The 14,433-nt window shown below is 34.1% G+C and overlaps 2 protein-coding genes across 4 annotated transcripts; both read right to left on the bottom strand.

Annotated features, from left to right (window-relative positions):
- Window positions 1-625: 625 nt before the first annotated feature.
- On the bottom strand, window positions 626-5,183 carry LOC108991362 (cyclin-T1-3). 2 transcript variants are annotated; one of them, XM_018965584.2, is made up of 7 exons: window positions 4,972-5,183; window positions 3,323-3,519; window positions 3,085-3,166; window positions 2,406-2,543; window positions 2,154-2,323; window positions 1,897-2,051; window positions 626-1,513 (listed from the first exon to the last, which is right to left on the bottom strand). In XM_018965584.2, exons 2-7 carry the CDS (start codon window positions 3,490-3,492, stop codon window positions 939-941), a joined length of 1,290 nt encoding a protein of 429 aa, XP_018821129.1. In that variant the 5' UTR covers window positions 3,493-3,519; window positions 4,972-5,183; the 3' UTR covers window positions 626-938. The 2 variants fall into 2 exon arrangements, with proteins under 2 accessions (XP_018821129.1, XP_018821128.1); XM_018965583.2 differs by having other exon boundaries at window positions 3,323-3,516.
- A 289-nt stretch (window positions 5,184-5,472) lies between these two features.
- Window positions 5,473-9,430, bottom strand: LOC108991363 (anamorsin homolog). 2 transcript variants are annotated; one of them, XM_018965585.2, is made up of 8 exons: window positions 9,371-9,430; window positions 8,187-8,334; window positions 7,468-7,634; window positions 7,321-7,395; window positions 7,018-7,177; window positions 6,745-6,878; window positions 6,143-6,217; window positions 5,473-6,007 (listed from the first exon to the last, which is right to left on the bottom strand). In XM_018965585.2, exons 1-8 carry the CDS (start codon window positions 9,371-9,373, stop codon window positions 5,969-5,971), a joined length of 801 nt encoding a protein of 266 aa, XP_018821130.1. In that variant the 5' UTR covers window positions 9,374-9,430; the 3' UTR covers window positions 5,473-5,968. The 2 variants fall into 2 exon arrangements, with proteins under 2 accessions (XP_018821130.1, XP_018821131.1); XM_018965586.2 differs by lacking the exon at window positions 9,371-9,430 and adding an exon at window positions 9,095-9,298 and having other exon boundaries at window positions 5,476-6,007.
- Window positions 9,431-14,433: the final 5,003 nt, after the last annotated feature.

The raw sequence follows: 14,433 nt of genomic DNA, 5'->3' as shown, positions 1-14,433 counted from the left end.
CTTGGGATTTAGAAGAGAAGATAAACATAAACCATATATTTGAAGAACTAAAAAATGCTGATTAATGAGTAAACCCCTAGTAGCTTCCAACAGCACAAAGATGAATACAAACTCAAGGAGAAATAGAGGGGATTTCTTCTGCTGTAAAGGTGTACTTGATGTGTTTGTGTGAGTTATTTTTTAAATTTTATTCATTTGTATGTTTTTTTAATATGTAATTGTCAATTGGAGAATTGTAACATTAATTAGATGATATTAATGTCTAATAGAGTAAATACAATGAATGACAGAATGCATATGCATGCAGATATATCGGCAAGAATTGATAACAGATAAAAGATTTAATGGACTTAAATATTTGGTTTAGGCTCGTTACATTCACAGAACGAATGGCATTAACTTTAACGGAAAACAACAAAAACCGTTTAAATAAAATTTGCCATCTGATAACCACTTTTTATATATAAATGTTCAATATAAGACGAGAGTAGTGGAAATAGATTTCAGTTAATGTTTGATACTTGAATGAATTTGCACATTGATCATTATTCACTGTATCTGTAACTTCAGAAAAGATGGTAAAGAACGACCTCTAAATAAGATTAATTTTATCCGTAGAATTAAATTGAAATCGAAGCCAGAATTCTTGTTGGCAAGGAAAAGGGCTAATTTTAGCCCAAATAGAATAGCCACTGTCCTCTACAAATGAATGAATTGTAAGTTGGTTACAATTCATGTAGTGTTTTTCTGATTCTGATATACAAGTGGCAGGCTGTAATGTATAACTACAGCGTATTATGCTCATAATTCAGAACAAAAAAATTAATGAACTGATATACAAAATTTGTCAACGTCCCTTTCTGATCCACCGAAGACACTCGCACATAAAAAAAACACTGAGCAAGATGGTAGTAGTGGCAGGAAACTTCAATTCAAGTTCAAAAGCTCACCACCTCTTTTCTCTGTTTCTTCGCTAAAGAGGAATATTCTAGCTCTATTCCATTTTCCAGCTCTCTCTCTATCCACGCCTCACTATCCATCTCAGAATTTGTGGCTTCCACAAACTTCATATCCGCAGCAGTGTCGCGTCTCTTCCGTTTCAATGCCTCTCTGATCCGGTTAGCGTCGATCTTAATGTGGTTGTTTTGATTGGGGAAAATCTGGTAGCTTGACCTCTGATCAGATTCTACTGTTTTTGGCTTGACCTGACCGTGATCCGCAACAGTACCACCGTCACGGCCACTATCACTTGGCTTAGATGTTAATGCTTCTTTAACAGAAAGAAGGCGGTCACCTCTTTCCAGATTCTGGCTTTTATTAGACCTTACACCTCCAGCCTTGACCAGGGTTCTACAGCTAGAAGAGCAATCAGCAGCTGAGCCTCCACCAGGGTTCTGGCTATTAACCATTGCCTTTTGAACTGGAACTACAGATTGAGTGATCCTCCCATGTGTGGCTGGCGGCACTTGTTTTCTGTTTTGCTTCATCGTGAGCATCATATGCTGGATGACCTCTGAAAAAGCTCATCAAGTTCAAAAAAGGCTTCATATAAAAAGACAGCATGAATCTAACTGTCAATAAAACCAGGTATGGAGAGGTTGAACACACAGATACGGCAATCCAACTGAAACCAAGCAACCATTTTATGAGATGAAGAGATGACGCATAAATCCTACCATCCATGCTTTTGAAAATACAAAACAAAACAGAATAAAGGGGATTCACATACACACCCAGGCAACAACCAAGTTTCCAATTTACAATCGTGAAGTTTTTATTCGATATATATCCTTCCGTCCAAATTACATGGTAGAAAGACAAACATGAAGCTAACTTCAATCTGCACAAGTCATAATTCATGACATGGAAATTGTAAGGAAATTTTCCATAACTAACCTTTTAACTGTTTCTGTGAAATTTCAAACTCCAGCCCCCAAAAAATTTCCTTCTTCGTAAGCAGTTCCATACTTTCTAAAGCAGTGGCAGCAAGAAAGATGGAACCAGCCGCAATATAATGAGGCTTGTACTGCAAACACAACGTTGTCCGAAGCCTACATGTCCCATTTACAGGAGGCTTTTTAATAACCAAAAATATCAACATTAACATCTATTCAATACCACCAAAAAAAAAACCGACCAGAACAAAGTCTTACGAGTCATTCACAAAATTCCATGCTACTTTAGCAAGGTTAGAGAGATCCAATTTCTTCAGACCGGTAACAAGAGGCTGGTATGGAAGTTGAATATCAAGATCAAAAGCAATTGTTGACAACAAAAGCCTCTCCCCGATTAAGATTAGTTCCCTCTGTTTATCATATAGTTTCTGCATGCATGTATTGGTGGTAAATAAGGAACAGTGATCATGTCAAATATAGTCACAAGGAAGCATGGGAATCTCATCTTACACGTTCTTTTCTTATTCTTTGCGGGGCTAAAGAATCCCATTCGTACACCATCTCATAAGACAGAAGAACAACATCCTTCAGGAAGCGTGGTGTGTCCCCTATTTTGCAAGCAAGAAATGTGCTTGCAGTAGCAATTGTCTGTAAAATGGGGCACCAACATTGGAATGTGAAGAAGCATAACCAGCCTAATAAATATAATCAATAATTGAGCATATTCTTTCAAGCTTCCACCTTCCGCATGTCAAGAAAAACTGGCTTTCACTGAGAAAAAAGGTCAATTAGAACACTTGATATCCTAATAAAGGGTTCTATTTCAAGTGAACATTTGATATCCTTTGATTCTTTTAAGTGTACAGAATTACAATATTGAGGATAACAAAACAGCAAAGATGCCTCAATAGGACAATTTTCAACATGATATATAGCTTGTCTGCTATTGAAAAAATTGTAATAGTTTATGCACCATAAAAATTATTTAGAACACTTTTCTCATCCATCCTCCCTTGTGCCACTTACAGATTCAGTTGCAGGCATCTAATATTTATAAATTAAGGGAAGGGTGTGACGTGCAAACTGGTCAATGGAGCATTTAAATGGTATGCTCATATATATTTCACATAGTCAAACAGTATCCATTTCAAGAACATAAACTAACTTCTTAGCATAGAATAATATCTACCTGCCAATCATTCTTAGCATGAGATTGATGCATATAAAACCGGTGGCACAACAACATTCCACTTGCTATTTTCACCTGAGGCCTGAAAAGCAGAAGCAGACCATCATCGTCAAACAACATGCCAGGTGAAATACCAAAATTCATGACAGGCAATTAAATCTTATGGTAACAGAAACCTCACATTTCTGGCACTAGTAGATCTCAAAGCTAAATGTTATGAACTAAAACTTAAACTTACACTTTAAGCTTCTCGCCAAGCCTTTGAATAAATTTGCAGTATGACTCCCGCAAATGCGACTCATACTCCAAATCAATTCCATCCTTCCTGGAGGGGGAATGGTCTTCAATTTCTTTTCTACTGAAATACCACTTACGTATATCGCAATGAGGCTCTTCTGGCAAGCACATGCTTCCTGCAGCTCTAGAAATCCCCTGCTGATAAGAACTATCAATGAAAGATGATCCAACAAATTTCAAATCTGATAACTGAGCCAGGGTTTCTTGGTTTGTTTTTGACAAATAGTATGTAGCAGCTTTCACTTAGAAATTAATCATTCGCTGAGTAAAGGCCAAGGTAAAAAACTGATTCAATTAAATGAAGGACAATCAGCTGGGGAATAAGATTTCAAGGAACTTTAAAAAAATGCCTGTTCTTTATAATAGATAAAGTTGAACAAATTCAGCCATCTACATCCAGCATCCAAAGGATTACCAACATTCTTTTCAACAACTATTTCGCCAATAAGATTCAGCGGCATCCCCTAATTTTTATGGCTTTCCCCTGAAGATCCACATGCCCAGACGGCTTCATTTTATTAAGATACCCACATTCTCAATACAGATACAGATTGCGAAAGATTCTTTCTGGAAAACATGAAAATGACTAATCTTACTAGGATAAACAATTTATCCTCTTAGTACGACTATTTTTTTTTTTTTTGGGGGGGGGTGATGTTTTCAAATACCTACTACCATATTCACCCTATTCATCAGAATAGAGAATCAACGAAGCAAATGTACACGAAATAACATTATTAGATATTCTAGCAATAAGATAAATCAATTAAATATAAAAATGTATTAAGAAAATAAAGATTCGATTTTTCTATATAAAACTACTAGTTGTTAAATGCAACATTCAAATATTTGACGATTTATTTTATCAAAAAATATATTTGAAGGATTACACAATACGAGCATGCAGTAACATAGATTGAAGATCACAAGCAGTGACTTCATTTTTAAAGTCCAGCATGAATAAGGACAGCCTGCAATCCGACCCCTACCATTGCAGCCCCTTTTGGATAAATGAAGTATCACGCAATGCCTTTAAGATCACCCACAATCAAAAGAAAAGCTTTGTTCTATTGCTATTTTTGATTGATTAAGAAAAGGATCTCTCTTAAAAGTAGAAAACAAAATCTTTTCTTTTCCCCCGTATTGCATAGTATAAGGTTTTCATTTTGACTTATGTGTTATGGCCTCACATGGGTCTGGTAGAATTCTAAAATTATAATCCACGAAATAGATGGAAGCTTCAGATCCACAAAGAAGCCGAGAGAAAAGTTACGAGAAGAGGAAAATAATGTAATTAGACGTATACACTTGAAGAAATTGCGTGAAACACTTGCTGAAAGAAAAACCATATCGATTTTAATTGAGTTTGACTCCAAATAGTATTGCCATAATCTCTGTGTAGAGGCCGATAACTCACAGGAAAGGATCATTTATGGAAAAGAAAATGGAACCCGGAATTAACAAATTCAACTACAAGATGTCCTAGGTTACGAGAATTTCCCAAATATTTCTTGTAAAATTTCCCGGGAACCATAAAGTCGAAATAGAAAGAAAACAAAGAAAAAATAAAGATTACGGAGAACGTAGTACCTGAGGCGTAAGGAACCGAAGAATGAAACATCCGTGTACTCCTGATCAGAGAACCCTATCTTCGATGTTACCGTTTAGAGCAGCGGGGATATCAGCCTATCAGGGATCCGCGTCAACCCTCTTTCTTGGTCGCTACGCTTGAGCGTGTGCCTTTTACGCGTTGAGATCTTTTTCTTTTGCTTTACGTTGTTTCCGACTCAAGAGAGTTTCCCAGTAGTAGGATAAATACAAACGAGATTGGTAACATACTCAGCACGTGTAAAAAAAAAAAAAAAAATTCGCACATATTTTTTAGAAAACATTAATTTCAAAAATTGTATGAAGTACGATTTTATTAATCAAGGGTCCTGTGACTAATTTATAGAGATTTGGAAGATATTTATAAACTTTTATATAGGTAGTTGTATCCTATAATATAAAAAGAAGCTCCGAGGATATAAATCCCACATAATTTATTAATTTATCTAATCATTTTATCATTTTATTTATGCATTACATATACTTATCTTTATACCCAACAGGTCCAACACCACAAAAGATGGATTCTCTTTTCTTGGAACTTTTTTCTTAACATATAAGCACCATCCATCTCAAGTTCCTTAGTAATTAAGTACATAAGAAATTAGAAGGGTGGGTCCGAATGGTCATGCCTTGAAGAGGTTCCTGACATAATTAAAAAAAAAAATTAGAAGTATATATGGGAGGGAAGAAACAATTTTCTCCTCCCCCTTTTGTTCTCATTAAAATCTTCATGGCACAGACCTCAAAAACTGTTGATTGTTGGAGGAACAATATCAGATATTGTCTGCTAAATTGCTAATGAACTTAAGCTTTCTATATTTCAAAAGAAAACTACAGCTAACATCTCAAGACTCCTCTAGTTTTGGGGCAGTTAAAGAAAGATTGAACTACTGCCAGCAACTTGAAATGCTGTCAGAAGGCTGACTGTTTGAACCTCATCTACATGATAACAGAACCCACGTCGACCTTGTCATCTTTATATGTCTGCTGCAAGGAAGTTCCCAGATAGTGATACCTACATATAGACATAAGTTGTGTGTATTATTCTTGTTTCTCAATTAAACACATCCCAGAGAGAGAGAGAGAGAGAGAGAGAGAGAGAGAGAGAGGCGGGGGGGGGGGGGGGGTTGTCCTGGAATTTATAGAGTACCTTCTCGCCCAGTTTGAAGGCCGGAAGACCCTTGTAAGGACATGTACTGCACCGAAAAGCATCACCTAGCCCACACTGCAGGTTGTAGAAGACCGTTCAGAGTATTGCAACATTTATGAAAAAAGGATGATTGAGATATGTTCAGCGCAGTGGAACAATAAAAAACTGCATGCATGATAAAAGAAAGGGCAGTTTTGACATTTTCTAAAGCTCCTGAGATCTACTGAGGTAAAATTTGATGTTTGATCGTCCTGTACTTTCACAGGAAAACACATCTAACAGCAACACCTCTATAACCCTTTGCCAATAAAAACCCCCTATAGCCCCTTTTTTTATATATCAATTAATTATTAAATACCAGGATAACTAGGATCTAAAATTTTACCTTTGAACATCCTCACCTAAATTTACTTATTTCAATCAGTATACCGGTATTACTTCTGGGTAGGGACATCACCCAGGTTCTCACCATAGCATAAAAGCCACATGTATGATCGTGTCACTTCACTCACTCTTAAAGATAATGGTAATCAACGTGTGCCACACAAAAAAATGTCACTACATGCAGCAATTAATAATTGTATCAAACAATAGATACATACACTGCCGCAAGCTGATTGAGGATTATTAATCAGCTCCACAGTCAGTCCTATCTGTACTTTCTGCTCTGCTTCAGCCCGCCCACACGTGCAGTTTTTGCAAGCTTTCCTCGTGCTTCCAACTTCACAATCACCAACTGCACAAGAAGTTTTCATAATTAATGGAACTGCAAAGCCAGGGAAGGGGGAGGGACAGGAGGCAGCAGAACTCCCAAACTCTATGCCAATGAAGAGAGTTAACATGATAGTTGTTTATGGCTCCAGTTTATCTCTTACCCAGTGGTAGCTGTGGTTTCTTTAAATCCTCTTCACTTAATAGGCTATCTTCATCAATCAGATCTGAGTCATCATTGATCTGAACTGTAATCGGTATTTTTGTGGCCTTCTTGATAGCAAATGAAGAACCAATCTTCCACGAAGCCTTCTTAGCCTTGACCTATAAACAAAAAAGAGGACACTGAAATTTAACTAACTAGTAAAACATACATTACAAATATTAACCTCCCAATCGAGGTTAGTCTTCCACACCCAAAGAATAATAAGAAACCACTAAATCAAGGTGTTGATACAAGAAAGTACCATTGACTTGTGTCCAAGGACCTCAGCTTCTAAGAACCCTGCCAAAAGCAAGTTGCGCTCAAGAGCAGAGGTTGTCTGTAAGAAACCCTAGTCAGACTCTCACTACAAACTAATTTCATGCAGTCACAAAATCCCAAACCCAATTACCTTATCTGTTTCCCCTGTTGCGGACTGAAAAGTCCTGTGAATTAGTATTGTGCCACCAGGCTTCAACACTCTTGAGATTTCCTCAAAGAATGGAACGCTGGGAAATTCAGCTGATCTACTGATACAAATAACAATATCTATAGAGGAAGACTCCACAGGCAGATGATCTATTGCAAGTCAAGACCAAAATCAGGAGACAGCTGTAAAGAGAATATTTGAATTACAGCTACTAAAACCTAGACTTAATGAATCTTCAAATTAAAAGAACAAACATGAAGATACTGATAAATAAATAAATAAAAAATAAAAACAAAAAAAGAAGAAGAAGAAGAAGAAGAAGAAGAAGAACAAACATGAAAAAAATAATTTCAAATACAAGAGCATGAAGATTTTGCCATAACAAGGACCATAAAAAAGATATTTAAACTAACATCCAACAATGTTAATACAAGAGCTTGACAAATGGTTTGAGTTTTTAATTTAAAATTTCTCAGGAAAACAATCTAGCATCCTCCCCAGTACTATATTATAGAAAGACTATGCCAAACACAGTTTTCAGGCATATACCCGAAAAAAGGTCACAAACTCGAACCAAATCTACAGAAAACCAAAAACACCTTCAAGTATCAAATCGATTTATACTTCAATGGCAGCAATTCAATACATTCACAAGTAATAAGCAAAATCTTATTTTTAGTGGATAATAGAAGAGAACGTACTCAAAGAAGATGCTTGAGTGATAATTTGAGGATCGCATAGTTCAAACCCTCTAATGCCAAGCTCAGTAACTGTAGTAGATACAGCACTGACTGGCAGAACAGCGTCGTCTGTAAATGCCAGCACACTACCTTGCATTGTGTTGTTCTCCTACAAGACCAGTTCAAAAGTGAAAAAAGGTGAAAAGATGACCAATGAAATTTCCATCTTTATCAGTCAACTAACATTATGCAGATTCCATGCAAGGGTTAGAAAATACAATAAAAAGTGGAATTAAAAACACAAAAGAAAATAAACCCAAAAACCTGTGAAACTCATGAAAGTCTCATGGTCTATATAAAATCTAATAGACCCGTAGTTTATATAAGAGTAATTAATCATACAGCATAGGCTCATAACATGTTTAATTGCCCACAAATTCTGGGGCGAAAGAACCCAGTTTCCAAAAACAAAACATGTACAATCGGTTTGATGAGATTGGGCTGTGGTTTCCTCTTGCGCATTTGTGTCTCCTGGAGAGAGTGAATGCTTTGGGTTTTTGAGTGGTATGGAGAGTAGATTTCAGCGATAATCCATGATGATGAAGGGTGGATTCCGGTGATTGAGAAACTTCGAGAGAGAAAAAGAGAGAAGAGGGATTAGGCAAAAACGTTACAAGTTGGGAAATTTTACTCAACTTATTTGTTTTGTAATTGAAAGGGGGGAAGAACGACAATAAAACAAGAGGAAAGTCTACAATTGAAGTGATCCTTATAGCTAGAGAGATAAAGATTTAAACAAAACCACAGAAACCGAGTCTAAACGAACCGTTCTTTTTTTTTTTCTGATCAAAGGAGGAGAGTGATGAGAAATAAAGGGACCATTCTAATTTATGCGACAAATCATTTAATTTTTTCCACAAAAAAAACACCTGCCGCCAGGCGCCATGGCTAGATATTTTCGTTTCCTCTATCTCGCAAATGTTTCTGGGCAACCAAACACCAGGTTAACTAAAGCAACGTGAGAATTCCAGTATATATCACAAATGAGCAGGGGAAAAAATCCAGAATTAAATACCGAGATAAAATCAAAATGCTCAAAAAATAAAATAAAATAAAATAGGCCGATCAGCAAAATGCTGTGCGATCTAAGAGTATGCTTTATATTTTTATATAACAAAACTCATATGAAAAGAAATACGACTCACCATCGATCCAGGAGGATAAGCAACTTGGAGAACCCTTAGAAATAAGACTTTGCGTGAAGGAATTTCCTACAGTTTATCGATCTCTCTCTCTCTCTCTTCCGGTTTATAACTTGAGAATCACGAAGCCAGTAGTTGCGTTGGTCGGCTCGTTGTTTTAAATAAATTGGGCAGGAGGGAGGGATTACGTGGAAGAGAAGCCGCCAAATCAGGTTATGACCTGGCCGCTAAGCGCGTGGAGGCTTTCTGGGAGCCTAACCTTGGGGTGTGCTCGTACAACGTTGCCACGAGTTCGGCCTTGTTAGTTAGACTGGGCCCAGAGTCTAACATACCACACAATGCAGCGTTATCAACTTCGTTTCCATTACCTCCGAGGTCCAACCAACAATCGTATCTCATTTCTTTTTATAAAATTTTTCATTTTTTCTCATTTAATTATTATAATTTTTTAAAATTTTTAAATAAAATAAAATAAATAATTTAAAATTTTTAAATTTCAAAAATAAAATATATATTAAAAAATATATTTTATCAATATTTTATTCAATTTTTAACTCATTTCATTTTTAACTTATTTCATTTTTAAAAACAAACGAGGCCTAAAAAAACGATATTCATAAATCTTTTTATTAATTATTCATTTTTATCACACTTTGAGAGAAAGTAATTTATTACTTTTAAGCTGTTTTTCCCGACACTATATCCCAATGTTATTATGTATCTTAATTATTGTCATCGTAATATATACACGTTTAAGTAACTTCGTGAGCTAATTACTTTAATAGAAATTACTTAAAATACGATATATTAATTACTATATCGATAATAAAATAAAATCTCTTACCTGAAAATTTCTAAAAGACTTTTTTTTTTAATATCAAAATCTAAAATATTGTAGCCCAATGGTACGATATCTGTTGTAACTTGTGTTAAGATGATAGTGACTATTGTAGTGGTAGCCGATGGCCCGACCCATGTACTAGGGATGGGCTAGCCCGGAAATGGGGCCCAAAACATTGACAATACTCCGAGTTTATTGATTTGTTTTTTGTTTTTATTTTATTTATGATTTAATTTCAAAATGAACCCCACCTCTAAGGCCTAGCTGTAACGTTCAATCTCGTACTTTTGATTCAGCATCTTGTCTTCAAACAAATAGCGTTCTGTCTGTGAATAATGAATCCCAGCCAACAAGTGAATCACAGCTAGAAGAGACAGATCAGACAGACACAATCATACAGAGGAGAGAAGCTGTCTATGATGATTCTTTTATTTGTGGGTTTACATTAATCGACACTCATCACATCAAAGGGTTGAACCATACGCCAGTTATGAAACCCGAAGTGTACAAATTATTTATGTTTGGACTTTTTCTGTTGTGTTTTTACAACAGTTCAACCCATTGGGGGACATCCCCGGATGGATCTAATTAGGTTTTTAGATAAGCTTAGGGATAAAGGTCCAACTACACGGAAACTTGTGACCCTCGTGTGGGCATCCTACTACTCTGATTTATATAGAATAAATACACACGTCGTATAAATGTATATACTTGTAGAGGAGTGAAAATAATTTATATAGATTTTATGATGTCCAAATTCTGTACAGTACTTTTGAAAAATATTTAGATTTTATTTTATTGTTTTAAAGAAAAATAATAAATATGTATAATTTTTCACAATATATTACACAACTATGTTTTAAAATGAAGGGTAATTTAATAAAATATTGTATAAAAGTAATATCACTTTATAAAAATATCTTCACTTTAAAATATGTGTTACGAAATATATTGTGAAATGTATTGTATGGATATCATTGCTCGCAAAATTCAGAAACCATTCTAATTACACAAGTATTTCTTAGGGAATAATAACTCATTCTAGGCATCACAGTTAACAGATATTATACCTTAATTAATATATCTGAAAATATATTTCTAAACATAACTAAACTGAAATATCTTCAACATGTTTATAAAACGATCTAGCATGATAATTGCAACATTTGGAAAAAAAAAAAAAGGAATCAATTGTAGTACTCAGGCAGATGACTTGAAAGTGAACTGAATGAATGTCTCGTGACATATCCTATGTAGTGTTTATTTCTGTATCTATTTTTGGTTGTGACTAGTGTCTTCCATTTTTGGTATGCAAGTCTGTTTTCATAATTAAAATATTAGAGAGAGAGAGAGAGAGAGGATATGTTGCATCAAATCACAGACATGCATATACTACGGTAACTATACTCTTCATAAAACATTGTTCACGCATTAAGTATCGAAAAATAATTTACACATAACATTTTTTACAATACTTTACATAATTATATTTTAAATGAGAGATATTTTTATAAAATATCTTATAAAAATAATATTATTTTATAAAAATATTCTCATTTTATAATATTATATTATACAATATATTGTATGTATATTATTATTCTTAATTGTCGATGCTGATACAATTTTGGCGACAAAAGCACCTTATGCAAACAGTGACAATGGGCGGGCGGGCGGGCGAGGTAGAGGAAAAATTACTAGAATCACATATTGAGGGGACATATCAAAGTCACCCGGCAAGATTCTCTTATTTTGTCTCTCGTATTGTCAAAAATCCATTAAAAAAAAAAAAAAAAAAGGGTCTCATTGTGCCGGGGATGCCATCCACTGCATGCGAGGCCAGTCCTTGATGAAATCAGAAAGAAATTGAAAATAATAATCTATAGTACCTTACCTTCTCAACAAATTCCCTACACTCTAGTTACTATTATTATCTAGTTTGTTTTTATAATTATTGTCAATTTATTTCATCTTATCTTATTTAATTATTATATAAAATAAAATAAATAATTTAATTTTTTTACATTTTAAAATAAAAATAATATTAAATATATATTTTAATAATATTTTATTTAATTTTTAACTTTAAACTCAAGTATGGTACGTAATGTGTAAAAACAAACGACGGAAAGTGTTACCAAACTGCCTTTGTTTTCTTCTCTCTTCCTGTCTTTGCATTGGCTTCTTCAACGTTATTGACCGTGGAATTCAGGAGAAAAACTATTTCTTCATTAAAAAGAAGGTGTGCATGTGTCCGTATGTTCAGGCATAATTCAGGTACCAGAAACTGATGCATGGGGAGCAAAAGTATATTTTGTCTATTTGTTATATTATTATTTTTAAAAAAAATGCAAAATGTACTATCCATCAGATATTCCGATAAGCATTTTCCAAATTCAGGCATTTATTTAAAATCTTAAAGAGTGTGCGTTTTCATTTAAATTCAAATTTTGTTAGTAACGTACATGCTCTAGTTATTTGTGAGAAATGTTATAAACACAAATAGATTACATAAAAATAAATTTATAAACTTCTATAATTTCATGTAATCCGTTAGATATACTTTGTGATAAAAATAATTTTCTAATTTAACGTATCACATCAAATCATATAATTTTGTATGTTTATTTTTATGTAATTTTTTTATAGTTAAAGTATTTTTTATCCTGTATTTAAACATGATCGTAGTAACATTAGAGGATAGTAAGAGATTAATGAATCATTGATCATGACATTGAAATGAAATAAAAAAAGAGTCTATGAGTACATAATTTCACCCCCTTAGCATTATTTTCCAAAAAAGAAAAAGAAGAAGAAGAAGAAGAAGAAAACTACAATCTATACTTTTCCCATCCACTAACTAAGCGGCAGCCTCCTATGATTTCCAACTTCAATCAACTTTTGCTCAACTTTGTCGTTGTTGGCTTTGAAGCCACCCCCCGGCCAACTAACATGTGGACCATAATGGAGGCTGCTTCTTTATCAGCCCGAACAAAACTTCACCAGCTGGACCTCCAAACACAAATATGCCTGTTTGACCTTCATTTCAGTTTTATTTATTTTATTTTATTTTATTGCGCGTGGACTGTAGAGATGGGTCAGTGAGTAATTAAATTGAGAATAATTCTATATATAATCGTGAAGTATACAATTTTTACGTAATCACTTTAAAAATAAATAAAATTTATTATTAAAAAATTAATTTTTTTTAAAATGATGACGTAGTGATTTCATAATTTATAATTATAAATATTTTTTCTCTTAAATTAATTTAAAATTAATGGTGGATAAGACTCAAATTATTTATTGCATGCTTTCAAGATACAAAGCAGAAAACATGGTATATATAAAAAGCTAAAATGGCAATAAATTGTGTTTAGAAGAAAGATATGCTGGGAAGTAGTGTCGACCCAGCAAAGTGTCACGTTCAGATTATAAGATTTCTTGCGATGACACTATCTTTCATGTGGATCTATAAAAGTAGCCTAGTAGTGGCCTAGTGGCCTCATCCTTTCCTCCTCTTCTCATGACAATTATTATTATTATTGACAGGAGGACCCACTGAGTTTTTGTTTTTTTTTTTAATATTTAGTAACCGACCCATTCATTAATGTATTAATTATTAGTGTTATACGGTTCATCTTATTTATTTATTATATTTTAATTTATTTTATTGATATTGCTGTACTATATATATATATATATGATTCCTAGCCTCCAACCTCAACTTTTTCGCCAACTTATACATTATCATTCCAACTCATGCCCTTCCACTTCAAAGAACAGAATTCTGTAGGCCATGTGAAGCATTGTCTTTGTCAAAGGTACAAATCCCACCTTTTATTCCACATTTTCTACTATTTCCCACTCTTCAAGCTTCCGGTTCTTATGGCGCGAGTCCCCTCAAGGTTGAGTCTAATTTCATCTTCCAATAAAGATCATGTCATGTTCATTGGCATCCATAAATCAACAATAAGATGGTTAGGATCTCGATATGATGATTTTAACGATTGAAGAGATCATGGGATGCTTGGATTTTGACTCGCACATATAAAACAAAAAAGAGATTAAGAAGAGGAATTAGCAATTATATATATATATATATATATGGTGGTTAAATTAATTTCAATCCATTTAATTTCTTTTTCATGTATATACTGTTTTTGTATGAAAGAATAAACCTAAACTTCAAGTAATTATTTGACCAAACAATGTAGTTATTTTC

This window comes from Juglans regia, chromosome 11, assembly GCF_001411555.2.
Source record: "Juglans regia cultivar Chandler chromosome 11, Walnut 2.0, whole genome shotgun sequence".
Taxonomy (NCBI): domain Eukaryota; kingdom Viridiplantae; phylum Streptophyta; class Magnoliopsida; order Fagales; family Juglandaceae; genus Juglans; species Juglans regia.
The sequence above is the reverse complement of the archived record's forward strand: the minus strand, read 5'-3'. Positions and strand labels throughout refer to the sequence as shown.

Coding starts and splice junctions, on each gene's coding strand:
- LOC108991362 (XM_018965584.2), bottom strand. CDS start 3,492: ATGTGCTTGCCAGAAGAGCCTCATTGCGATATACGTAAGTGGTATTTC. Junction 3,167..3,322: donor CTTGGCGAGAAGCTTAAAGT/GTAAGTTTAAGT, acceptor TCTGCTTTTCAG/GCCTCAGGTGAAAATAGCAA. Junction 2,324..2,405: donor AAAGAATAAGAAAAGAACGT/GTAAGATGAGAT, acceptor ACATGCATGCAG/AAACTATATGATAAACAGAG.
- LOC108991363 (XM_018965585.2), bottom strand. Junction 7,635..8,186: donor CACTCAAGCATCTTCTTTGA/GTACGTTCTCTT, acceptor GACTTGCAATAG/ATCATCTGCCTGTGGAGTCT. Junction 7,396..7,467: donor CAACAGGGGAAACAGATAAG/GTAATTGGGTTT, acceptor GGTTTCTTACAG/ACAACCTCTGCTCTTGAGCG.